The 26,424-nt window shown below is 54.5% G+C and overlaps 7 protein-coding genes across 7 annotated transcripts; 4 read left to right on the top strand and 3 right to left on the bottom strand.

The window, feature by feature from the left end:
* Positions 1–2,067: 2,067 nt before the first annotated feature.
* Positions 2,068–3,130, top strand: PG998_011581 (uncharacterized protein; the record flags this gene model as incomplete). Its single annotated transcript, XM_066878397.1, has 3 exons — positions 2,068–2,322; positions 2,396–2,685; positions 2,746–3,130. The coding sequence occupies 3 exons, from the start codon at positions 2,068–2,070 to the stop codon at positions 3,128–3,130; spliced, it is 930 nt and encodes a 309-aa protein (XP_066727451.1).
* Positions 3,131–6,854: 3,724 nt separating this feature from the next.
* PG998_011580 (uncharacterized protein) lies at positions 6,855–7,945 on the bottom strand (the record flags this gene model as incomplete). The annotated part of the gene is made up of 3 exons (XM_066878396.1): positions 6,855–7,057; positions 7,130–7,394; positions 7,544–7,945. 3 exons carry the CDS (start codon positions 7,943–7,945, stop codon positions 6,855–6,857), a joined length of 870 nt encoding a protein of 289 aa, XP_066727450.1.
* An 882-nt stretch (positions 7,946–8,827) lies between these two features.
* PG998_011579 (uncharacterized protein) lies at positions 8,828–9,500 on the bottom strand (the record flags this gene model as incomplete). Its single annotated transcript, XM_066878395.1, has 2 exons — positions 8,828–8,977; positions 9,099–9,500. The coding sequence occupies 2 exons, from the start codon at positions 9,498–9,500 to the stop codon at positions 8,828–8,830; spliced, it is 552 nt and encodes a 183-aa protein (XP_066727449.1).
* Positions 9,501–10,190: 690 nt separating this feature from the next.
* PG998_011578 (uncharacterized protein) lies at positions 10,191–11,429 on the top strand (the record flags this gene model as incomplete). The annotated part of the gene is made up of 4 exons (XM_066878394.1): positions 10,191–10,494; positions 10,595–10,854; positions 11,002–11,249; positions 11,372–11,429. The coding sequence occupies 4 exons, from the start codon at positions 10,191–10,193 to the stop codon at positions 11,427–11,429; spliced, it is 870 nt and encodes a 289-aa protein (XP_066727448.1).
* Positions 11,430–13,126: 1,697 nt separating this feature from the next.
* On the top strand, positions 13,127–13,927 carry PG998_011577 (uncharacterized protein; the record flags this gene model as incomplete). The annotated part of the gene is made up of 1 exon (XM_066878393.1): positions 13,127–13,927. One exon carries the CDS (start codon positions 13,127–13,129, stop codon positions 13,925–13,927), a length of 801 nt encoding a protein of 266 aa, XP_066727447.1.
* Positions 13,928–14,299: 372 nt separating this feature from the next.
* Positions 14,300–15,479, bottom strand: PG998_011576 (alcohol dehydrogenase GroES-like domain-containing protein; the record flags this gene model as incomplete). The annotated part of the gene is made up of 2 exons (XM_066878392.1): positions 14,300–14,843; positions 14,896–15,479. 2 exons carry the CDS (start codon positions 15,477–15,479, stop codon positions 14,300–14,302), a joined length of 1,128 nt encoding a protein of 375 aa, XP_066727446.1.
* Positions 15,480–16,026: 547 nt separating this feature from the next.
* Positions 16,027–25,505, top strand: PG998_011575 (ketoacyl-synt-domain-containing protein; the record flags this gene model as incomplete). The annotated part of the gene is made up of 6 exons (XM_066878391.1): positions 16,027–16,201; positions 16,257–17,361; positions 17,421–18,868; positions 18,925–20,435; positions 20,507–24,790; positions 25,245–25,505. 6 exons carry the CDS (start codon positions 16,027–16,029, stop codon positions 25,503–25,505), a joined length of 8,784 nt encoding a protein of 2,927 aa, XP_066727445.1.
* Between the last annotated feature and the right edge of the window lie 919 nt (positions 25,506–26,424).

The raw sequence follows: 26,424 nt of genomic DNA, 5'->3' as shown, positions 1-26,424 counted from the left end.
ATGAGACGACTTACTAGCATTCCTTTACCCCAAGTCCGCAAGCATCAGTCCTCGCCTGGTCTCGCAAACTTGGTGCCGCCGCCGACTACCAGCCCAGCAAGCCACCAGTGGCACGCCAGGCGTTACCGTGACTCGTCCCATCTTTGCCGTCCGGCGCTGGCTGGCACACTGTTAGCGGCCACGGCGACGTTGCGTTGTTGACCCTGAATAGCCAACCTAAAGCTGACCTTAATTTCACACCCCTGTGTAGCTCATACACAGGCGGGCGATCCTGCGAGATCTGCTTGGCAAACGAGACCCCCATCACTTTCCCTTCAGTACTGCACAGTAATGCGAGTTTAGATTGAGGGTCGGGGATGTAGTAAAACATGGAGAGCAGCAAATCTCCGTCAGTTTTCGGGTGTACTACTCTGTTTGCTAGTTTTCTTTAGCCAGATCGTGCAAGGGTGGGTGTAGTTTATGCCAACATGGTAGAATTGAAGTGAGGGGGATGGGATGCGGTCTTCCTTACATTGACACACCCCACCGTTCATTTACCGACAACCGGCAGGCCCACAGCCAGCTAGCGATTCATGGGCCCCCAGCAAAGTAGCTAAAGTAGGCCCCAGTAAGAACACCCCTAGCACCCCTAACGCCCACATTAGCCTAACTGCGCGGCGCTATGGTGCTTTCGCTCTTGTGTACCTGCGTCACGTCCCGCCCGGGTCTGCCTGACTAAAAGTAAAGAAATAATAAACCACAATCGCAAGTCTCGCCTTCTCTTCCTCTTCTTCTCTCACCACCTCACCTCACCTTTTCGCAGGCCCGGCCGATATTCGACCATTACATTCCTTTTTCGTACCATCTGTACATTTCCGTTCTCTACAAACTACACCCCCCTAACCCACACTCACTACTCACTCACTCCCGCTAGCCCAGCACCAAACTCTCTCCCGCTTGTCTGTTTGCATTCCCGGCTCCGGCTTGGATTCGACTGATTAAGTTCGCCTCCCAAAAGGAAGTTCGAGACTCCCCTCTCTAGCCTGCTTGACTCTTGCACGTCCGCGTCAACAAGAACAAGCCTGTTTTAGTTAGGCCCGACCTCCCCATCTCTCCACATTAGAACGACTTTGGTGTGTGCCTGCCTCGTGCCTCGCAGCATTCAAATAACCACCACATTCCCATCCCAAGTCGAGTGTCTTGAACGGTTGCCTTCTCTCAACCACTTCACCCACGGTCACTATCGTTCTTTTACCGGCTTTTCAGTCATTCCTTTACTGGACGCAAGTCGCCAGGACAACTCTCGCCAAACACACCAGACTCTGGTTCCGCTTGAAGCACTGGATCTGCTTCGCACAAGTCTTCCCCCCCCGACATAACGTATTTCGCATTCCACGAAATCGTTCCAATCCGCCAAGTCGATCTTTGTGCTGGTCTTCCAATCCTTTACAGTCGAACAAGGTCTCGCTGTTGTCCACCCACACTCCCTCTGCCCGGAGTCAGCCGTACATCTGGATATCATATCCCTCAGCTTCCTGTGCATCCACGACAGCAAGCCCGAGAATATAAAACGTCCTCGTCATCTCGACTCCTCCGTGATTCTTGATCTGCAGATACATCCTCGAGATTATCTGCTACCACGAGGTAGGTTCACTTCCCCACACTTTCCCAGTATTCCATCCCATTTTCATGGTAGCCGGGTGGCTATGCTCAGCCAGGCCTATCTCCTTGTTCTTGAGTTATCAAAGACAGGAGAGAGGCCTTGCTGGGCTATCCATTATGCGGCAACAAAGACAACAAATCCTGTCAAGGTACTTGGTCGGTTGAAGCAAGGGACAAAGAATCACGGTATCCTGGCTCTAGATTGCCGATGACCGTCCCTCTATTGTTCTTCTTCACTGTGCCACCCAACCTTGTTCCTTCCTTCTATAATATCGCAGGCTGTCTTGTGTTGATCACAAGTGGTTCACACCAGCCTCTTGCTGCCCATACACTCTTTTATGACTGCTCCGTCAATACCACGGTGATAGTAATATTTACTAACCCAACTTTAGACACTCTTTTATCAAAGCCCAAATAACCATCACTATGAAGTCTTCCATCTTCATTGCCGGCGCTTCCGCCGCTATGGCCTTCGCCATGCCCGCCGACAAGCGAGAGATCCACACCCAGGTCGATGTCGTCTACGAGTGGGATACCGTTACTGTCACTGCCGGTTCGGAGCCGACTCCTGCCCCCGTTGCCAAGCAGGCTTTCTACGCCGCCGGCAGCCAGCCCAAGCAGCAGCAGAAGCAGAACTACCCTGTCCAGAAGGCTCCCGAGCCCGACGTGGTTGTTGTCACCGTGACTGCGGATGAGCCCCAGCCCACCACCACCCAGGCGCCTCCTCCCCCCCCCCCCGGCCACCACTCCCGAGGTCGAAATCGTGACAATCACCGAGGGCGCGCCCGAGCCCACGGTCTACTCTGTGGCCCCGTCTCCCCAGGCCCCGGCCCCTCAGCCTTCTACGCAGCAGGCTCCCGCTCCCGTTGCCAGCGACTACCCCACCCCCAACCGCCCCGTGGCTGCCAACAACATGGAGTCCGCATCCGTTGATTCTCACAACATGCATCGATCCAACCACTCCGCCCCCGCTGCTACCTGGAACTCCAGAATTGCCGGATACGCTGCCAACACTGCCGCTACCTGCAAATACGCCCACGACATGTAAGTTCGGCACGGGTCTTTTCGATAAGGAGACCAAGTTTACTGACCAATTCGATACAGGAAGCAAGGTGATGCCGACTACGGTCAAAACATTGCCATGTGGGGTCTTTCGAGCGGTGCCGAGAAGCTGGGAGATGTTGGTGCTATCAACATGGCCATTCACGACATGTGGTACAACGGCGAGCTCAACCTGTTCTCGCCTTCGTTCTACGGTGAATCCTCTCCCGATATGACCAACTTCGAGAAGTGGGGTCATTTCTCCCAGTTGGTCTGGAAGGAGTCGACCAGCGTCGGTTGCCAAGCGCAGTTTTGCCCCAAGGGAACAATGAACGATGGTATGGACACGTGGTTCATGGTATGCAACTACTTCCCCGCTGGTAACGTTGGTGGTGCGTATGGCAAGAACGTTCTCAAGCCCCTCGGCAAGGCCAAGGTCGTCGCCTAAGGTGGTCTTCTCGAACAGCCTCGACACACCTTGATGCCTCGCGGAGCATAGACCGATTGCCTGCGACACACGGCCTCAACCAACTTTTTTCCTTCTTGTAGTGTATGGATCATGTACACAGCCTCGTTTTATCAACCATATTATGGCTGCGCGCCTACACCATACAGTTTGGCCGAACTACCACGATTTGTGCATAGCGGGCGACATTTGCATTTGCATCACGATGATGACTCGCGGGAGTCAATGATGAGAGACACGGTATGCGCGGGTTTGGTTGGTGATTTTCCGAGATGAAAAAAGGAACTCGGACTACTTCATTTCTTTACCTTTCTTGTGACAGTCCCCATTCAGGACTTCCAAGATTTCGGTTCTCTTTTCCAATTTTATTCTTCGATTCTTCTTTCAGGGACGGAAATGGATCTTTCTTTTCGCACAGCATCTTTTGTAAATCTGGACTGGCCAAGTATCATCCAGAAAAATTACATGTTGTGCGAAGCCAGGCGGTTGATGAGGCCTGCTTCTCGGTGAGGTACGATGAAGCATGGGAATGCGCATGTATTCATAGAATCTGGTTGTTTTTTCAATCAGTTACAAGACGATTCAAATGGAGATACTTCAATTGATTCTTCACCAAACTCTGCTTTCCTACCACTGATCTACTCTAACAATTCACCCCTGCTTGTAGTCAAACCATGCGACAATATCGTAGATTTGGGTTCAGTTGGTTGAGGCTCAATTGCATGCATTCTTCAGCGGTCCTGGCCGACAGACACATCCTCGTATTGCATATCACAGCTGGGGTGCGTTCCCTGGCTCTGGGTAAGATCTGGCGTGTCACAATTGGCCTAGATTGCATAAACTCCTGGGGCGGTCTAGACCATTCGTTGGTTGCCGCCTGCCCTGACCATGTCTACTTACCCTCTGTACTTTTGACTGATCCAAAACGTCACTGTAGCAAACAAAGGTGGCGATCCCTTCAATGAAGATGAAATGCGCCCTGGACTCGCCCCTTCCAATTACGCACGCAGCAGCAGGACATATCCTTCAATCTCGGCATTTTCTTGTTCATTGATGACTCCTTAAACCAATTGAATTCTGACGCGGCGCCAACAGTTCCAGCGACCAAGGGCTGGCTGGGCCCAATGAAGTAGAGGAGCGGAGGGATTGCGCACAACTTGCCCGTATTACGCCGGATCTCAAATGGTCCATGAGTCCCTGGATACTATGTAAGTAGTCGCGGGAGCTATTGAAACGAAAACGTTTCGCTATTCCTAGTGGCGGTGCTTGTTTAAAGTGCTTTTTTATCTTTGCTTGCTTCAATAACTTGAGCCCGGCCTTCAGCCCGCCGGGCGCCCCTGACTGTCTCCGCGGAGGAGCATATTGGACTGCATGCAGATTGGGCGAAACGGTGGCTTCAATACAATGTGTACGTGGACAGCGCCACTGGCGGTTGGCTGGCTGTCAAGACGGGGCGACGCCTGGCTAGTTTCAACGGGAGGGGAGCTGTCAAGCTCTTGACAAGATTCAATTAATACCCCAGTCTTCGCCCGATTTACTCTTCGGCGTACAAAGGGCTGCGCCTCAGGTTCGCACCATTGCGCCTTTCGTGGAGGCGGATGGCTAATCGGCAACCCGGGTGCTTAGCCAGGGGAAAGAGAGAGTAGCCACCGCCGCTGGCTTGACTGGCCGATGCGTGGCTGGAGGGGCGGCCATTCAACGGGGACTGACGAAGTATGATGAGCACGGTTTGACGCGAGCGTTGCGGCGCCTTTTGGTTATCCCAGGAGTCGGCGTGTGTGTATGAAGTCGCCTAGATGGGAAGCCGTCGTTGGTTTCGTGGACAAGGGCGGTTTGGTTGATGCCGGAGGTGATGGAGACAAGCCATGAACTCGCCCATCTTGAACCAAAAGCCATTCACTGCTTGTGGTCGGGATCTACGGCAAGCTCCTCCATGGCATTGCGATTTGATGACGACGCCAAATCACCCAACCCAGGGAGGGGGTGAGGGTTACGCGTTTGGCGAGGCTTGACCAGGCTGTAACGGCTAACATCTCATCCACGTGGTGGTTGTTGCGTTGATTTTGTTGGTGAGATGGCGAATGATGTTTCATACTCGCCAGCCATCGATGATGATGCGGTGACGACAGGACTAGCCGTGCGGCCACATCTCCCTTCGTCATCTCTAGTTGATACCCTACCACATCATATCACACACACCTTGTCTCCCTCACTCTCCGACGGGCCGGTCTTCACGATGTCTACCCCGAACCGGACCCTTGTGGATGTCGGTTCCGTTCCGAATAGCGTTGGGCCGCTGGCTTAGTCGTTCACCGAGCGGTGGAAATCGTCTCACCTGCGAGCCGCGTCATCATCAGCTACTACTATCGGTGAGGGGGAGTAACCTCAGAGTCGTGTTAGCAATTGACAAGCATATTTCATACCGAATCACCACAAGAAGAGACGCAGAGGCGGCTCGGACGGATGCTATCGATACCATCGATCGGCTTTGCCCTATGGAGAGTAGACATTCACGTTGTTCTCGTCCTCCCCTTCCTGGGTGCGTTGATCTTCACCAGGCAAAGAGATAGCTCTCTCGGCGCCCAACTCCCTTTCGGGAAGAAGCGCTCGCTGTATGTCAGACACGAAACTGGATGACTCTGGAGTAGCAGAAGCCCTAGAGCATCGGTCGGTAGGTCCTACATGGGCTGGCAGACTTGAAGAGGAGCCGAATCTGGATTGCTGAGGCAGCAGTCTGATTCTTCGGTCGGAGAGTCATCTCGTTCGGAACAGTTTGGGATGGTGACCGGCTCATGGCAGTGCGACGCATCGAATGGTGGCACTGATCAATGTGCACTAAGTTGTATTAACAGAAACCCCCATGTTGCCAAGGAAGACACCGGCACGTTATATGAACCCATCATCCCAGCGCCCTTTGTACAGTGTTATGGCCGCCTCGTCAGTGAAGGCAGCGCTGACAGGTTGTACACGTAGCGGCCGTCGGCAGGGCTTGTCCTGTCAACCCCCCGCATCTGCAAGGGCCCTGCCTGGACTCTCTTTCACAGCATCAATACGAATCCGTATACGACATGGCATGACATGACGTAGCCCCAGCCCGAAACCAGGTAAAAGCAAAACCCTCCTTCGTAGTGCGCCCAATACCATAGGTATCTGCTAAGCGCTTTTGCCTGCTGGAAGTCTCCCCCTCGTGTACTCGGTAAATCCATAATAATTCCCAAATGTATCTCCAAATCCTTAGCCCCCAGATCCGACCAGTCGTAGCAAAGTGGAAACATAAACAAAACGCCAAAAGAACCAATCCACTCGTGCCTAATGCATTGCTGTCCAAGTCGAGGGGGTATCATACACGTAAACAAAACAGGGCGACATCTGCCTTCTTCTGAGAAGAAGAGAACGCCCATCTATAAGCAAGGCCAGTTGCCCACTCGCGCCTATGCTTTTGAACCCAAACACTCTCCAACGCCGGCGCTGTCCATCTTCAACTCCTCGAGCCCCTTCAACGCCGACATGAAAGAAGAAGAAAAAAAGAAATAATTATCCGAAGAGAAAGCCAATCGATAGCGGTGGAATAGTAATGGTAAAGTAAGTGGTAAGTATGCGCGCGATGCATGGTGCGCGCTATCAAATCAGGTTGAGCCAGCCGGAACATCCGACCGGGTGGGTCGAATCGTTGGCGGACGAGGAATGTCCCGCTCTGATAATATATTCAGGTCATTCTCCGGCCGGTCCTTTTGGCCTTCTCCTTTTGGGTGAGGTATTCGGCTATGTCGAGCATCACGGTATGTTCGCGATCATAATCCTCGACTCCATTGCGATTGCTTGCGTTGCTCGTGCCAGCGTCGGATCCATCGTCGCGGCCATGCGCGCTCGACGGGTGGCGGTTCCTCGGGTCTTGGACCCAACCTGTCGCTGTGGATGCTATATACACTACTGTCAGCTCCTGCATATACCTTCTTTAACCATCGACCTGACTGGACTCACATGATTGTTCTGTCGACTCGTTCCAGTAGTCGTTTAGTTGGTAGTCGGCTCGATACGCAGCGAACCGAACCACGAACGCCTCCGTCAGAAGCACGTCTTGATCCATGTCCCTGATTTGAAAGGGACAATCGATTTGTTCTGGCGTGTTTCCTAACCTTAGCATGACATTGATGCGCACGCCCGTCTCCGTCGAAAAGCCCGATTGTCCGGCGACTCTAGAAGAGATGAAGTTTTGGGCGCCCGAGGTGGTCTTGCTTGCAAGAACCTGCCGCCATCGCTGGTGTATGGTCATCAAATGAAACGGGATTTGGTGACGTTGCTGCAAAGAAGAAACAGAAACGGCTCGTCAGTGAATGGTTTCGGCGAGAAATGGGGATCAGGTGATTAGGAGAGGTAATGGGGGAGAGAACTGACCAATTCAGTAGTAGTGTTGCTGTCGGTGGCGGAGCTGATGGTGCGTCGGGTGGACGGCGAGACGGAGCCTATGTCGCTTGCGCCGGTAGTTCTGGATGCGGCCGATATGACGGATCCCGGACCGCGCGGTCTGTAACTCTTCATACATTCGTCGACGAAAAACACATCGACAGTGGTTCCCTCCTTCTTCAAAAAGTCCATCCCTTCAATATAGGCTTTCATCTCTCGCAGGCGATCAAATTCGGGTTCTTCTTCCAGCTTGTCGCGGATTTCGCGTTCGATGATGAAAAGGGTGGTCCCGCGAGCCGCCGTCCCAGGCGAACACCCTTCGCCGATCACCACGGCGGTCTTGGGGGGCACGGGCGCTGGCGAGGACAGCCAGGAGGAAAAGAGGGAGGTCATCACACCTCCAATGCGGCCAGAATTGATATTATGTGTATAAAAGGAAAAAGGGGCACCGCGATAGATCGGCTGGCGACTATGGACGTTTGCAGGACCGAGGCCTTGGCTGTCGGGTGGTGGTCGTAACAAGCGACATGCTAGCCGGCAGCTGGGATCAGGGTATGGATGCGCGCGCGCGCAAACTGTCGAAGGCAGGGTCCGAGATGAACCTGCATCGGCTATTGACAGCTACTGACTGTCGGGGAAATCCCGGTGGCTCGGCAGCACAGTACAGGGTCAAAAGGAAGGGGAAAGGTGTGTAGGAAACGAATTGGGGGGTTGAATGGGATGGACCGGCCGCCGGCGTGTTACGATGAAGACGATGGAGGGATGAAGGATGAATGAATCAAATGACGGTTGGGCGGGGGATTGCGAGTTTAGTTCTGGGGGTGGAAGGTCGCATTCAGCTCTTTACCCGCCGAGATGCCAATGCCTGGGAATGAACGATAAGGTTTCTATAAGGCTATGCTAGTTGGCAGCTGGGCTTACTTAGTTGGGGTCTGGGGTAAGAGAGACAGAGAGGTGCCTACTGAATCGAGTAAGCACCTCCCCCTGAAGCTGCTGGCTGCCCCCTCCATCCCGCCGTTCTGCTGGCACCTGTCGTAGAGCTGAGGCCTCGCACCTCCAAAAGATAGTCGATGGAATGGTTGGAGGATAGATATGCATGGGAATGAAATGTGAGGACTACGTTTATCAAATCTTGGATTACCGTACACTTATTAAACTCCATGTCCATTGATAACCCTGTAATTGCACCATACTACTAAAGAAAACACACGATACTGTCCCCCATGCCATGACGATGACGTGCACAGATCCCTCTAGCGTTCCCGAACCCGCTGCCTATCTTTCTTTCTTGTGCGACTTTGACGCGTCCCCCTTGCTTTTTGCTTCCCGATCTCGCTGCATCTTGCGCTTCTTCTTCTCGGCAAGCTCTTTAGCCACGCTATCGGTCTGCGCCTCCTTCGTCTTGATCTGATCGTGGTCCGAGTTCTAGCAGTGAAGTTCACAGTTAGCTTTCCCCCACTGTAAGTTAGTAGTTACCACTTGCCGTTATCGTTTTCCCCAGCACGAACACACGCGCAGGAGCCGCGTGCGGTGCCGTTTCGCACACATCCCGGGCGCGCCCATTGGCGTTCACAAACCCCTCGCCCAGGATCACGTCGATGTTGGATCGCTCCGAGGCTATGTAGTATTTGTCCCAGTACGTCTTCTGGCCCCGGCCCATCATGGTGAACCAGACGACCTGCTTGGCGCGGTATCGTTTCCCCTGGAAGTCGATGAAGTCCCTGACGTCGCGATCCTCCAGCTGCTCGACGTCCAGCTTGAACCGCTTGGCCAGGCTCGGGTGGATCCAGTTGACCGGCGTGCCCGTGTCGTCCTTGAACCGCGCGTCTTTCGGCTCCCGGTTGTTCGTGAACATGATGCGGCCCCAGAGATCGGCCTGGTGTCCGGTTTCGACGGGCGGCGGGGGCGAGACCGTGGCCGTCCGGGTTCTGCTCGGCGGCGAAGCCATGGTTAAACGAGATCAGGGGGTTAGGGACCCCACGTGGCACAGACTACGATAGAGATCTGACTTCAAGGTAACGATGCGCAGACACTAGAGTAGTGTGTGTGTGCCTGAGGAATTTATAAAGAAATCAATTGATCTGGTCCAGCAACAACTCGGGGGCAGTGGACTATAAAATCTACAGACGAGGCTCCCAGCTGACACTGGGGCGCGGACTGCAGTCCGAAGCCAGCTTGGGTGGATTGCCGAATCGGGAAGTGAGACCAGGCAGATGGTTGCCTTATTGAGCCTGATCGATAGTCGACCCGTCTCGCACGTATGGTATGGGGTTGCGATCGATTGATGCCCAAACCAAGATCCCATGAACTCCCACAGCTGCTTCGCCCGTGGGTGGTGAAGGTGGGGTGGCACTGCGCTGCTATAGGTGAATGCGCCTGCGCCCATGAACACCATGATGAAGTCGCAATGCACGCCATAACTCGGATTTGCCAATAAGACACCCTTAACCCCCGAGCCGTGTGAGCCTATTAGTATGCCTTGCTGCGGCCCAACGCAACACCTTCAAACCACAAGCGCATGCGATTAGATGCTTCGAGGATAGCCCATCCTTTCTTCAACAATGTCGCCGCCGTTTCTAGATCAGAATACCGTTATGCTCCAGGTCACGCGATGTTATCTCACGCCGCCGCCGCAGACATGACCGAGGGATACACGAAAATCAGCAACTTGATGGGTTGTCAGGACACGTGTGCCATCTACCGACGCTTCCGTCGCCTTAACTCTCTGAACCTGCTATACCTCCAGGCCGAGCTCACGCACCTAGAAGAGGAGCTCGAGATCCTCGCGAAGAGGGACGCTGCCGACCCGGAGCGCCAGTTCCACGCCAGGGACTGGTGGTCGCTCGCGTACAACAACGACGAGGGCGACGAGGGGTATGACGAGGAAGCCGCAGAGCAGTGGGAAAAGATTCTTGAGGTCCGGGAGAAGCTTGAGCAATATAGTCAGCGATTCTTTCATTGCACCCCTCACTTTGACTGGGTCGGTTGTGTTGTAGATCGTGAGGGGCTAATGCGCAAGTTATGTTGAGTTGGGGGAAACAGACGATACTCTACTCAAGCAAGCCAAGATCGCCAGGTTAGGCGTCCCGGCTCCCCAGGACGTCAACTTCCTCCGCGAGTGGTGGAGACGGCCGCGCATGGGTTATTTCCCGCTCGTGGGCGCCGACCGCCACTCGTACTCGGAGGAACACGATAGGGATCTCGTGGCCGTCAAGGCCCGGTCCGCCCCCGATCTGTTCACGCGCTGGTTCAACGACGGGCTGGTGTCTAGGTGGCATGGGTACTTTGGAAGGAAGGTCAAGGTGGGTTTTTCAAATTTACCCCCTTTTTGGCACTGCAATTCTTGAGGAATTTGGAAAGAGGTGGCTTAAGATCTACGAACACTGCGTTGGGTGGTGCTGGATGGCTGACGGGAACCACCACACGTTGTGTGTGCGCTCCACCAACAGGACCAAACCGAGCTCGGCATCGGCCACGGCATTTACGAGTACAGCGACGCATGGCTGGCGGGCACTGCGCGCATCATCGCCACCGTAGTCGCCTCGCTTCTGCCCACCTGCTCTGTTGTGCTCCAGTACTTTATCCGCGATGACCTCGTCAAGCTGTACCTCATCGTGCTGGCCTCGGCCGTCTTCGCGCTCGCGCTCGCCGCCATGACCAACGCGCGTATGGTCGAGGTGTTTGCGGCCACTTCGGCGTACGTATGCCTTTTTGCGACTCTCTATTTTTTACGATCAGGACGCAGGGGAAAGATGGGACCTGCGTGGATATCTAGGACCGCGCGCTTTAGACGATTGCTGACACACCTGGATCGAGTAGGTACGCCGCCGTCAATGTGGTGTTCCTCACCAACACGGTGGTCGAGATCGCGGGCTAGCTGTTTGTTCAGGATGAGGCAACGGTATAGGGGCCTTATGCGGGCCGAGTTGGACCCTTGGAGCCGGCTGTCCGAATGCCGAGTCAAAAATCATATGTTGTACACGTCCACTCATGAAAGTTTGTATCTAAGTCACCGCTGCACTTCAGGTATCGGATACGCATAAAGCACATCATGTGACAGGTATGGCCACCAGGTGAGCCCTGCTGCAAGTGAAAGGAGATTCTTCAAAAACTCTCTTTACGTGATGTTCCATCTCGATCATGCCACTGTTCCTAGACATCCATCTGTGTTAATTGCTAGCTCTGGCCTCTCCTACGCGTGTCCGTACATTCCTTCGAACCGTTTCCCAATCCGTAGTTCTACTTCAACTGTACTGTTGCTTCTGATATGACTGAATTTGGGCTTTCGGAATGCTCACTGCCTTCTAATTTCTGCGATTGCTGGGACATCTAAGACTCGGACAACTCATCAAAACAAACCCATATCACTGGTTTCCAGCGGCTAGCGTTTCGATGGAACCACCAGGAACCACGACAGGCACAATCAGAGCCTAGCCCCAGTGCCTTGTTCGAAGGTGAAGACCTATAACCCAGTGCAATCAGACTTCATAACGACTTCCTCCACCTTAGCTGGCATATTGATTGCACTCATCTTTGGTGCGTAGCAACGCATCCCAGTTCCCACAAGTGATCAATCGCGTTTGCCTGACGCCAGCAACCAACACGAGACTCGTCGTTTTGGTGGAGAAGCACCAAGGTCGACACAAACACATCTTCATCATTATTTACGTCTGCTGTGTCCTTCAGCTCAAAACCACACACAAACATACCAATCATCAGACTTCCCAACATCCATCAACTGCTCGACGTATTCTCATACACCCCTATCATGTCATCGACCGAAGGCAAAGACAAAGAAGGCGGTGAAAAGACGGAAGGTGGTGGTACCCCAGAAGGCGTAGAAGATGGTCTCTTCTCTTGCCTTAACTCGGGCAATCCTCATCGTTGCACCAACAAGGTGACCATGAAGAACTCCGCATGTGTTACTTGTGCAGTAAGACCCCGTTTCTTGTTGTTATAATAACTGCCATTCACACAGCGGCTAATTCCCATTAGGTAGCCGGTAGAAACACGACAGGCAGAGAAATCATGCAATTCGATTGCATGCACAAGGACGCTCATGATTGCACCAGAGCGGTGGCCATGAAAGATTCCGCCTGTCCTTATTGCGTGGTAAGACACCGCCTTCTGATATTGCGATAACCGCCATTTACACACCAGCTAATTCACATCAGCTGGCCGGTCGTCCAGCAGGACGGGGAATGTAATAGCTCGCCGGGGGGATGTTTGGCCGCGGACTTGCGTTTGACCCTGGATTTTGATCGAGCACAGATGGCAATGTCGATAGTAGTCCGGAAGGTACGCGCTGTGTGGAAGGGGCGGGAGAAACCGGAGTTTTGTGAACAAACTTGAGAGGGAATGGAAACAGCGGCTCAACCTCAGGACTCACCTTCCATCCGCCACCGAGATATTCTTTCCACTCTGTCTCCAGTGTAGTGACTTGCAGGCACATGCTAATTCGTGTATGTCGTGATCCGTCATCATTTTACTTTGTTCAGCTCAATACTCTCACTTCCAATTACTTACAGTCAGCCATTACCATCCGTTTTCGACCACGTATTCACCACTCCAAACATGGCTCCCGTGCTCAATAAGTTCGAGATATCCGAGCAAGACTTGCGTTTATGGTGCGGAGAAGGTGAAGGAAGTGAAGAAACTCGAGAGATTCTGTTGTCCATATTTAAGGAGCGCGAACGGTCCGAAACACCACACACACCCTTCCAGATCCCGCAAGACGCGACGGTGTGTTTCCTGAACGGAACGAAGGAGGAGCAGAACCTGATCAAAGGCCTTGTCGAGGAGCACTACAATCGAATTGACATGGCCGTCCGATTTCGATTCGTTCCGCCTAGCCACCCTCACCCAATTGCCATCCGCATTGCCGTCACCAAGACGGGCGTTTCCATTACTTGGACTGGCGCGAGACTGGAAAGCCCTCAAGTACCTAACATGGTTATCAACCTCACACAGAGGAGCCCCAACATCCAACAGTCTGCGATCCTGCACAGTTTCGCAATCGCGCTGGGCATGGGCCCGCAGCATAAGCATCCTGACTCCGGCATCATATGGAATGATGCCTATTACGAGGAGCAAGAGCGCCGTGGGACGCCCACCTACGATCCACGTCTGGAAGCTGCCAAGCCTATACAGTACTTCGCGACAGCCCCTTACGACAGAGATTCTATAATGCACGACGCCATTCCCACATACGTAACCACCAACCTCACCGAGGATATTCCCGAGAGGTGGTTGTTATCTAGAGGCGACAAAGAGTATCTTATGTCCAGGTATCCGAAAAGCTCAGAAGAACCTCCGCCCCCTACCGTGAGGTCGTTGAAAACAACGAGGATGGGGAAAGAGAAGAATAAGAGATAGAGGTTATAAAAGACTTTCGTTTTGAGAGTTTGCTGGTTTGAGGAGTTCTTTCTTTTTTGGGGTTGGATGCTAAGCATGGTAATGGGTGTATTTCCTTAAGCAAGGGAGAAAAGAGGGTGTACGATAGACCGAAAAGGCTGCCATGCAGGTATTTCATGATTGAAAAATAATCAATAAACTCATGAATCATTACTCTCAAAACGGAGTCTCACTCATCTTGCAACTAAATTTCAGTGTAGATTCTGTTTGACTTTCGAGCTGTCAGCTTGATCGGAACATGGAGTGAAGGTGATGAAAGCAACCAGTCCATTGATAGCGGCCAGATGGGACGCAGCAAAGGTGACCCCAAGCCCACACTATGACTAGCTGCCTCTACACTAAAGGATAAACCAGCTTCTTCGCCCGCACGTTCCCCATCCGCAGCTCACCGATGCCCCCGAGCACCGCCTCCAGCCCGCCGGGACGGACCTCGACGGGGTGTCCCTTGACACGGCCCTGGGCGATCAGGGCCTCGACGAGCTCGAAGAGGCGGGCCCCGAAGGCGCGGTCCGCGGCCGAGGCCGGGCGGCCGTAGACGCCGGGCAGCGGGAGCGGCTCGCCGAGCAGCGAGTAGACCATGACCCAGTCGGCGCGCACGTCGCGGCGCGTGTACTGCACGCGGGTGGACAGGGGGTCGATGGCCACGTAGGCGGCCGGGCCCCCGTCTGTTAGCGACGTGCCGATGGCCTCGTAGCACATCTCCATGGTCGCCGCGTCCGTCACGCAGTCCAGGACGTGCGCCAGACCGCTGTTGGTCCAGGCCCGGATGTCGGCCCCGCACGTCGGCGAGCGGTAGTCGAAGCAGGCCGCGGCGCCTAGGGACGTGCACAGCGCGTTGTTGGCGGGCGAGCAGGTGACGATGGGCGTCAGACCGGCGCTGTTGGAGGTTCATCGCGTGGAGTCAGTACAGGGGTTCCCGGGACGCTCACGGCGTATCGTGTCGGGGGGTGGGATCTGCTTGTTCATACCATTTGAGTAACTGAATAGCCATGGTGCCGGTGGAAGTAGCGCCACCTGATACAAGCACCGGTATGGGAGGGCTCGTCGAAGATGGGGTGGCTGAATCCTTGTCCGGCATAGGGAGGCGCAGGGTCTGGAACAGTGCCAAGCCAGCCGTGCCAATCGAGACACCCATGGGACATGCATCTTCAAAAGACATGCTGTCAGGAATCTTGCAGGCCAAATGGTCAAACGCGAGTGCATATTCCGCAAAAGCGCCGGTTGTGCGGTCAGTGGGGCTCAGGCCGATGGTCGTGGCAAGCACCCGGTCGCCCTCCTTGAAGCGGTCACGGTCAACATCTTCTCCGAGGCGGACCACTACGCCGGCGAAGTCGTGCCCACCAATCGCCCCCTCGGTGGTCGAGTAGTCTGCCATCTTGGCATCGGCCGGGTTGAGAGCGACGGCATAAACATGGATGAGCATCTTGCCTCCCCGAGGGCTAGGCACCTCGGCATTCTCGACCAAGCGATACTTTGCCTCCCCACCGCCGACGAGGGCCTTAATGAGCACCATACCTATATGTCTCGGTGGAGTTGTTTCTGCCTTGTAAGGTTTATAGAAGCGTGCAGTCCATCAGCTAAAACATAAAAAACTCAACACATGCAATAACAATAACTTGTGCCATCTTATAAAGGATCCGCGTCGCCGTGAGTGCTAAGTGATTTTCTTTAATCCAATTAAAGATATCATCGGATCATTTATGGAGATGGAGTGGAACTCGCTGTCATAGCACCCCAGGAATATACAAATACGCCGTATACTCGTATGTAGATCCAATCGGAGGGGAGCAGACGTAAAGGTAACACGACTTGACCAACTTAGCGCTCTTGAGATGTTCTTGGATCGTTGTATTGGACCCACAGACATCGCGAAGGTGACGAGTTCACATAAAACAATCATGGAGCCCAAAGGGAGGGGAATCATGTAGCTCTTGGGGCCCCAGGGGCTTTCCCCTATATGATTGACATGACCATTCCCCCAAGTTCGTCACGCAATGGTTCTTGAATAGAGCTCAACTCGACTCAGCCCCACAATCGTTCATTACTTTGATATTGACATTATGGTTGTACATAATTTCACCACGGAGCCTGTGGCCATTGTAGGGAGCTCTTGTCGGTTTCCCGGCGGGTCCTCGACTCCCTCCAAGCTCTGGGAACTGTTAGAAAAGCCTAGAGATGTACTCAAGGAGATCCCGGCAAGCCGGTTCAACGTCGATGGCTTCTACCACGAAGATGGTGAGCATCATGGGGTATTGGCAACCGATTCTTACCAAGAGCACCGTGCCCTGAGTGCTGATTTCTGAAAAGAGCACCAACGTCAGGCACGCCTATCTCCTGGATGAGGACCACCGGGTTTTCGACTACAACTTCTTCGGCATCTCGCCTAGAGAGGCCGAAACTATGGATCCTCAGATGCGTATCCTACTCGAGACAGTCTACGAGGGCATTGAAACAGCCGGATACTCGCTGCAGAGCCTCCGTGGCTCTTCCACCTCCGTCTTTGTCGGCATGATGAATAGCGACTACATGCACCAACTGTACCGCGACTTGGACAGTCTGCCACAATACGCCGCGACAGGCATGACCATGTCCATGATGGCCAACCGCATTTCTTACTTCTTTGATTGGCATGGCCCTTCCGTCGCAATCGACACGGCGTGTTCGTCGAGTATGGTGGGCCTCCATCAAGCGGTACAGGCACTCCGGAACGGCGAATCCAAGGTCGCAATCGCCGCAGGCACTAACATCATCCTGGGACCTGAGGTCTTCGTTGCCGAGTCAAAGCTGCACATGCTGTCCCCCAACGGTCGCTCGTATATGTGGGACGCGAGGGCAGATGGCTATACCCGCGGCGAAGGTGCTGCCTCGGTTGTGCTAAAAACCTTGAGTCAGGCTATTGCGGACGGGGATAGTATTGAGTGCATAATCCGCGAGACTGGCATCAACCAGGACGGCCGCACCCCCGGTATCACAATGCCGAGCGCCGAGGCCCAGGCTTCCTTGATTCGATCTACCTATGCGAGATGTGGACTGGATCTGGACAAACCCCGGGATCGCCCACACTTCTTCGAAGCACATGGTACGGGCACTCCAGCTGGCGACCCAATCGAGGCCGAGGCTATATACCGTGCCTTTTTCCCTGAAGGGTCCTCACATGAGAGCCTCGCAGTAGGGTCAATTAAGTCCGTCGTGGGTCATCTTGAGGGCACAGCTGGGCTGGCTGGCCTTACCAAGGCCTCACTCGCAATCCAACAGGGAGTAATCCCACCAAATCTACATTTCCAGCAGCTTAACAAGCGGATCGAGCCATTTTACGGTGATTTATACATCCCTAAAATAGCAACACCATGGCCTGAGTTACCTATAGGGATGCCAAGGCGTGTGAGTGTGAATAAGTAAACGTCCCCGACCCAGCCTCATTTATCAACCGGTCATAATTAACCTATTTATACAGCTTCGGGTTCGGAGGAACAAACGGCCACGCTATCCTTGAAAGTTGGCCGCATAATTTGAAGCCCAGCGCACTGAGCGAACAATCGGCTCCCAATGAATGTGCATATGGTGGCGGCCCATTCCTTCTCTCCGCCAACTCAACTGCAGCATTGATGTCTATGGCGAAGGCATTGAGCGGCTATATCAAGAATCACCCTGATGTTGACCTGACGAGCCTCGCATATACATTGTCCCACCGATCCGAGTTTGCTTTTCGGGCGAGCTTCTCAGCAACTTCACCCGCCCAACTTTCATCGAAGCTTGATAATTTCCAAGCTTCTAATACACGCGCACTATCGATTCCCGAGTCTCTCCCCATTCGGATCCTGGCCGTTTTCACCGGACAAGGCGCTCAATGGCCCACCATGGGAAAAGCACTGTACCGAGCAGCGGCATTCCGCAGCTCGATCGAGGAGATGCAGTCTGCGCTGGACTCGCTTCCCGATGGGCCTTCATGGTCCATCATCGAAGCGCTATCTGAACCACCCGAGACATCGCGCATCCACCAGGCCGCCTTTTCGCAGCCCCTGTGTACCGCCATCCAGATCGGCCTGGTCGAGATGCTTCGGGCAGCTGGCATATCATTCAGCGCCGTCGTCGGACACTCCTCCGGTGAGATTGGCGCGGCCTATGCTGCAGGCTATCTGGGGGCGACCGATGCGATCCGCATCGCTTACTATCGAGGCGTCTACGCCAAGCTGGCTCAGGGGCCGCAAGGACGCCGAGGTAAGATGATGGCCGTCTCGATGACCATGGAACAGGCCACGGAATTCTGCAACAGCATCGATGCGACCGTCGGGACGATCGGGCTTGCGGCAAGCAATTCGCGTCAGAGCTGTACCTTGGCAGGCGATGGGAATGCCATTGATGAGGCTAAACGCTTGCTCGACCAACAAGGAACGTTTGCAAGACTCCTGAAAGTCGATACGGCATACCACTCGCACCACATGGAACCATGTGCTCTCCCTTACCTCCAGGCCCTGCAGCGCTGCAACGTTCAGGTCCAAGATGGCGAGAGGCAGAGCGCATGGTACTCAAGCGTATACGGCTTAGAAGGACGGTGGCGCGGTCTCGATCCCGCTGCGCTAGCCGGCCAGTACTGGGTCGACAACATGACGAAGCCGGTGCTCTTCAGCCAAGCCGTCCAGCGGGCCATCAGCGAGGAGCAGCTCTGCTTTGATCTCATTATGGAGATTGGACCGCATCCAAGCTTGAAAGGCCCGACTTCCGAAGGAGTCAAGGCGTTCACGAGCACCCATATGCCTTATACGGGTATCTTGGAGCGAGGCGTTGACGCGTCGGAAAGCTTGGCCAACGCCCTCGGCTTCGTATGGGATAGATTTCTGTCGCCAAAACCAATCTTCAGTATTGATGGCATTCGCAAATCTTTCCTCGGAAACGAAGCGAGCGGTACGATTCCTGAAATCCTCAAAGATCTACCGTCATATCCCTGGGACCACCACAAGGTGGTCTGGAGGAGTCGCGCCAATCAAAGCAGTTTCGTAGCCGGCAGAACCGTATCAACGAACTCCTTGGCCACTCCTGCACGAACGGTGAGCAGGCTAGGCGCGAAATGCGCTGGCGACAAGTCCTGAAGGTCGACGAAGTACCCTGGACCCGAGGTCATTCTTTTCAGGGGCAAGTTCTCTTTCCAGCGTCCGGATACCTTGTTATGGCCCATGAGGCGGCAATGAGGCTAGCAGAAGGCCATGCCGTTCGACTTGTCGAGCTGCACGATATCAGTATCCATCGAGCCATGACCCTTGAGGAGAACTCGTCCGGTACTGAGGTCACCTTCACCATCCGGACGACCAGCTACTCGGCAGCGCGTGTCACAGCCGAATACGCTTGTTATAGTGCCAATGTAGACGCAGGAGAGCATGATGGCAGTGACCAGCTCAACTTCAACGGCAAGGTCGACCTCTTACTTGGGATGCCTCACGCGGACGCACTCCCTCGACGAAATGAGCCAAAGCTACCAATGGATATACTAGACATCGACAGGTTTTACTCATCGCTGGCCGATATCGGTCTGGAGTACTCCGGTGACTTCCGTGCAGAGGTTGTCCAACGTCGTCTCAACCAATCTACAGTCACGGTCAAGCGACCAGAAACGCCCTCTTCCTCGTTCCGTATACATCCTGGGACGCTGGATGCAGCCGTTCAGGGTCTCTTTTCTTCCTTCGCCTATCCAGGCGACGGAAGGCTCTGGACAGCCTACCTGCCGACCACGATTGACAGAGTGCGTTTCAACGGGGCCAAAAGCAAACAGGACATGGCGTCGGCGAGGGTTGTTGCTGACACAACCTTGACGCACGCGGATGCCAGGAACATCATCTGCGATGTAGATCTCTTCTGTGCCGAAGACGGCCATCCCGAGGTCCAAATTCGCGGACTCAACCTCAAGACCTTTGCCAACCCACAGCCGCAAGACGACCGCAGACTCTATGCGCACGACGAGTGGGTGAGGGACGTGGCCTACGGCATCGAGCCGAGCCGGAGGGTCAAGCCAGCGGCCGAAACCAGGGCCTTGAACGAGGTCTACGTCCGCTCCGCGTTCTACTACCTCCGGCGCCTCCACGAGCAAATAAAACCGGAAGAGGTGTCGGGTATGGCATGGAACCACCAACACTTACTTAAGTTTGTCCGAGAATCATTGCTGCCACGCGTTGAGACGGGAGAGTATCCTGACGTGTCGAAGGACTGGGCTGCCGATACGGTTGACATGCTAGCTGAGTGGCGTGCCAGGTTCCCTGAGAGTATAGATCTGCAGCTGGCACAGGCCGTGGGAGAGAACTTGCCTGCTATTGTTCGTGGTACGGTGCCGCCCTTGCAGGTCATGATGCAGGATGGTATGCTGGATCGTATATATACAGAGGGGCTGGGCTTCCGCCAAGCGAACCACGATCTGGCAGTTCTTACCAGCCAACTGGCGAAGCGTTATCCTAAGATGAAAATACTGGAGATCGGAGCAGGCGTAAGTATGAATTCTTGTTTTCATTTACATCAGATTTGTGGTTGCCATTACTAACGAAAGCACAACATCAGACCGGAGGTGCTACCGGTAACATCTTGCCAGCCATGCAAGGAAATTTCGCTTCTTACACGTACACCGACATCTCGCCAGGCTTCTTCGACAGGGCTGGCCAGGTATTCGCGGAGCACGCCGACAAGATGATATTCAAGACACTCAACATTGAGAAAGACCCGTTCGAGCAGGGCTTCGCGGGCGGATCATACGACCTGATCATCGCGTCCAACGTCCTTCACGCCACGCGGGAGCTCGAGGTCACCATGCGCCACTGCCGCCGCCTCCTGCGCCCTGGCGGCCACATCATGCTCCTGGAGATCACGCGCGAGTTCCTGCCGGCGCAGCTCATTATGGGCACGCTGCCGGGCTGGTTCCTGGGCATCGAGGACGGGCGCGTCTGGGCGCCGACCATCACCGAGGAGGCTTGGGACGGGGTGCTCAAGAAGACAGGGTTCTCGGGCCTCGACACCAGCGCCATGTCCTTCTTCAGCGTTATGGTCTCCCAGGCCACAGATGACACTCTCGCGAGCTTCCGTGCACCCCTCGCCGCACCGATCGTTGCTCTGCCGCCGATACAAGATCTGGTTATACTTGGAGGCGCCTCCACCGAGTCGCAAGTTCATGTCGAGACGATTGTCGGGCTGCTCAAGTCCAGAGTGGGGACTGTAATGACGCTTCCCGATATCAACTACATCAAAAGGCATGGGATCGCTATTCCATATGGCTCTGTCATCCTATCGCTGTCGGACCTGGACCTGGCCGTCTTTAGCGGCATGGACGAAGAGCGCTTCGAGGGTCTCCAGGAAATAGCCAGGAGTAACCCCAAGGCTATGGTCTGGATTACGGTAGGCGCAACTAATGGAGACGACCCTATAGCCAACATGATCGTTGGCTGGGGTCGCTGCATAGCGAGTGAATGTCCCGAGACCCAGGTCCAGCTCTTGGATCTAGGAAAGAGGGAAGACTTCATCCCAGAAATGATTGTCAACACCTTGTTGCGTCTCGTGTATGCCACCAGCCCGGGTTTCGAATCTATCGCCTGGACAATTGAGCACGAGATGAAGATCATGGATGGTGCCGTGTACTTCCCCAGGGTGACTCAGATCGAGCCCCTGAACCTGCGATACAATGCAGATAGGAGGAACATTATTCAAGTTGCCTCGTTGGAAGACAACAAGAATACCTTGGAAATAATAGAGGACAACGGTTCTATTGATTTGCAGCAACACCCGGCTGAGGCGAAAGCTCCAGGCTTGAAGGTTCATGTCAAGATCTCGGAGTCTTCTGTATTCCCGCTTACAACCACCGACGGCCAAAGCGCCTATCTGGGCATCGGATCTGTCGCAGGGTCTGGAAACAAGGTTGCTGTCCTTTCGAGAACCAAGGTTGACTGCTCCGTTGTCGATTGTCTCGAGACAGATATACTGCCCATACCGCAAATGAATGCGGAGATCCAGAACGCCGGATCGTTGAACCTAGTCATCTTGGAATTACTTGCCCAGTCAATTCTGTCGACAACTAAGACGTCGATATGGGTGCACGGAGCTACAGAAGGTCTCGCAAAGGCTTTCCAGAAGGCCTCCGCCATGCAGGATAGGGATGTTTTCCTCACCACGTCAACTGTAACTTCGGACCCAAGCGTGCATTACATCCACCCTTTCGTCTCCCGTCAGGAACTTGCCCAAATCCGGCCACTAAATGCCCAGTCGTTCATCAATTTGCAGTGGCCGATGTCTCAGGACTTGGATCGTACTATACGGTCCATTCTACCTATTTCTACTCAAGTCATCAAGAGTCCCTTTGACGTTTCGCCGAAGGGGTTGTTCTTACCATACACGAAACCAGAGCTCCAGGACTTCCTCAAACACCAACTAGATAGGTTGCAAAGTAGCCTAACAGGGGTGGTCGCATTCGTGTTGAAGAATAGCCCATTGCGTCTCAATATTGGGGACATTCAGGGCCAAAAGGTAGACGACCTTCATCCAGCTACGGTCATTGATTGGGCGGTTTCAGGGGCACCACTTGCCAAGGTCATTCCCCTGCAACACAACAGGCTGTTTTCGGCCGATAAGACATACCTGCTCATCGGCCTCAGCGGTGATATGGGCCTGTCCATCGCTGAGTGGATGATAAAGCATGGTGCGCGACATATCGTGGTCTCCAGCCGGAACCCTAAAGTCCCCAGGTCCTTCATCGAGCATATCGAACGCAAAGGCGCCGAGCTCCGCGTCGTCGCCCTAGACGTCTCGGATCGCGAGGCGCTGCACCGCGTGTACCAAGACATCCGCGCGACCATGCCGCGCGTCGGCGGCGTGATGAACGGCGCCATGGTGCTACGCGACCGTTCGTTCGTCAACACGCCCTGGGCCGACTTCGCGGCCACGCTGGCGCCCAAGGTGCAGGGCAGCGCGCACCTGGACGAGCTGTTCCGAGATGACCGGGATCTCGAGTTCATGATCTTCTTCTCGTCGCTGTCATCCATTTTGGGCAACGCGGGCCAGGCGGCCTACGCGTCGGCCAACCTCTTCATGACGGGCCTGGCGCGCCAGCGGCGGCGGCGCGGGGTCGCCGCCTCGGTGCTCCACGTGGGCATGGTCGTGGGTGTCGGCTATGTGCATCGCGCCGAGTCGCGCGAGCAGTACGAAGTCCAGCTCAAGCGCAACGGCTGCATGCCTATCTCGGAGACGGACTTGCACGGCATGCTGGCCGAGGCCATCGTGCGCGGGCGCGACGCGGCGGCGGACGGGTCCGTGGATCTCATCACGGGGCTCCAGAAGGTGGACACGGCGGCGTGGCGGGATAACCCACGGTTCGCACTCGACTTCTGTGGTCAAGACTCCAAGGGGAAGGACGCGACGCATGAAGATTCGCAGCAGAGAAAGCAAGCGCAGGAGAGCGTCTCGAGCCAGCTCGAGTCGTCCAGTAACGAAAATGAGATGGCGGAGATCATCCAACGCGGCTTCTTGAAAACCATCGGAAAGATCCTGCAAATCGGCGATGGTCAGCTTGATGCCAACGTGACCCCATCCAGCCTTGGGATTGACTCTTTGGTCGCTGTTCAGGTGCGCTCATGGTTTCTCAAAGAGGTGGGTGTCGATATTCCCGTTCTTAAGGTGCTTGGAGGGAACACTATCGTCCAATTGTGCAAAGATGCACTGGCGGCCAAACGGAGAGCTCAGACCCAAGATCAAACCCAAGTCGGCGGAGGCCGAGACACGTCGGAGGAGAAGGCCGTTTTGATTGACTGGGAGTCAGAACTCTCTTCGCTGTTGGATGGTGTGAGAAAACGGATCTCAGCTGGTGGCACGAATGGACACACGCCGTCAATCTCGCCTGGTGCGAACGGTGATTCATACGGGGCTTCGAACGGTGACAGTTCTGGCGTCCGTGTTGTACTCACGGGTGCCACCGGCTTTCTCGGGACCGGCATTCTGCGCCGACTCCTTGCCGAAGGACGCGTGGCAGAGGTCCACTGTATCGGCATCCGACCAGACAAGAACGGGCAGCCGCGCCGCGTAAAGATGCGCCATGCCAAGATCTCGGAGTACGCCGGCGAGCTCACGGCGCCCAACCTGGGGCTATCAGAAGCCGACTTCGTGCGGCTCTCGCGGCGCGCCGACGTCATCATCCACAACGCCGCCCAGGTGCGCTTTCTCCAGTCGTACCGGACCCTGCGGCCCGCCAACGTCGACTCGACCGCGACGTTGCTGGCCATGGCGGCGCCGCGGCACGTGCCCGTGCACTTCGTGTCCACGGGCGCCGTTTCCCTGTTCGTCCCCGAGGCCGACAATCAGGTCGCCGAGCTTCCCGAGATCTCGCCTGCGAGCTTCCCACCGCCCACCGACATCGACGTCGAGAATCGCACGCGGATGGGCTATGCAGCCAGCAAGTGGGTCAGCGAGATGTTGCTGGAGCGAGCCGCCACCAACATCTCTATAGGTGTCCCTGCGGTGGTGCACCGTCCTGTTGCCGTCTTGGGGCCCGACGCCCCTGAGACGGATCTGATGTCGGCCATCGAACGATACAGCATGCGCATGTGTGCCGTCCCGGCGCTGGACGCCAAGCTTTGGCCGGGCTATCTCGATATCGTCGATGTGGAGGACGTAGCTCGCGGGATCGTGGCTGATGCGGTAGATGAACTACCAGCTCAGGGGAAGTTCGTTGTGCGCAATTATTGCACAGAGGACAGGTTCACTGTGGAGGAGCTGCAGGAGTTCTACACTCGGAAAACGGGCCAGGAGGTTGCCATATGGCCGCTGGAGAAATGGCTGGGACAAGCGGCGTCCTTGGGATTGAATAAGGTGCTTGAGTTATTTATCCGCGACACACATCAGACGAAGAAGCTGTTACGGGTTCCCTCTTTACGGAAGGGGGTAGTTTAACTTTGTCGAAGGCAATCAAGTATCGACCGCTTTGGTACTGCATACATGCGAACAATCGCCGCCTCCGTCACTCTCAACATTGTCTGTGACTCGTTATCATTGTTTAACTATGTGCCTGAATGTTGGCGTTGATCCAAGCACGAATTCTCATGTCACGTTGACCCGCATTCTTGACAGTCGGTGAATATAAGACACCATATTGACGTTGAAATCGTCGCATCAATGATGAAACTTGAATTAAATTTGATATTTTGGGAAGAGAGAAAATTCAATGGATGGAGCCCAGCTTTGCATTCACTTCCATCTGAGCACTATAAATACGCTGCCCTCGTCAACCCTTGGTCATGAAACTCCGTTACAACCACAACACCAGCATCTGGCACTACAATCTACTCCTCCAGGCACCATAAACAACATAACCTCACCACCTCAACCAAACCACCAAGCCAAGACTTCTATCTTGCCAACAATGCAGTTCAGATCGATCATTGCTTCCCTCCTCCTCGCAACTGTCGCCAGCGCGTCGCCTGTCCCCACTGAGCCTGGCAGCCCTGGAGAGGTTATGGCCACATACTGCGATGCTACCAATCTGGGGGGGTTCTTGCACTACGGTGGATTCTTCCCGAGCTTTTAGATGCAGTGAGTGATCCATTGGATATTCGAGGCCGCCTCTGTGCCCCCGAACGTCCAAAATGATCGTATATCCTCGCTGACAATGCGTGTTTCTTCTAGCCTTGACCCACCACGCCACCAAGTCCTTGAAGGTCGAGGACAAGTATAGTTGCTTTCTGCACGTGTAAGTTTGATTTTTTCACCACCACCACCACCATTTTTCACCACCACCACCACAATCACCACTACCACTACTGTCTTCGACCTCACGTCCCCAGTACAATCGTGGGCTGGCGCCTGCTACCTGGAGATGAGGCGCAACACCATCAAGCCATGTTGCTAGCACGGGCCTTCTCCTTTTGCTAATTCTATGGTGACTATTCAGGAAAGGAGGATGCGACGAGGCAAACGAATTCTACTGGAACGGCACCTATAATGAGGTTGACGCTGAATTTGCCAACTCGGCTGCAATTGATTGCTTCAAGTTCAGTAGGGACATGAACTGAAGACGGCGCGAAGCTGGATGCATATCGATGGCAGCAGCACCAGGGAAGGCAAGCAACCAGGCGTGCGACAGCGTTCAGGCTAGACAGTGGCGGGGTGTTCGTGATATGAACGAAATCTAACCCGCAGAACGTAGACACCTAGAGAATACAAGCCTGGCTGTCCGTCCATGAAACTCGAGATGTGACAGTCCGCGGCTCTGTAATGCCGTAGTGTGCGAATCTTGGGTTAAAGACCTTGTAATGGCGTTAAGACAAGATGCGGCCGATTAACTTTCGGAGGCTCAATAGAAGTAGTAATTAGCATATGCCTAGCACATTTAGGATATAAGCCCTGATAGGAACAAAACTGATATCTTCTCGGCATATAATACAGCCCAGGGCGCTTTGGCAGAGTGGTCTAATGCGATAGACTAGAACTGAATTATCGATTCTAGG

This window comes from Apiospora kogelbergensis (genome assembly GCF_038363985.1).
Source record: "Apiospora kogelbergensis strain CBS 113332 chromosome Unknown utg000007l_segment0_segment0, whole genome shotgun sequence".
NCBI lineage: Eukaryota > Fungi > Ascomycota > Sordariomycetes > Amphisphaeriales > Apiosporaceae > Apiospora > Apiospora kogelbergensis.
Note: the sequence above shows the minus strand (reverse complement) of the source record. Positions and strands in the feature narration are given on the sequence as shown.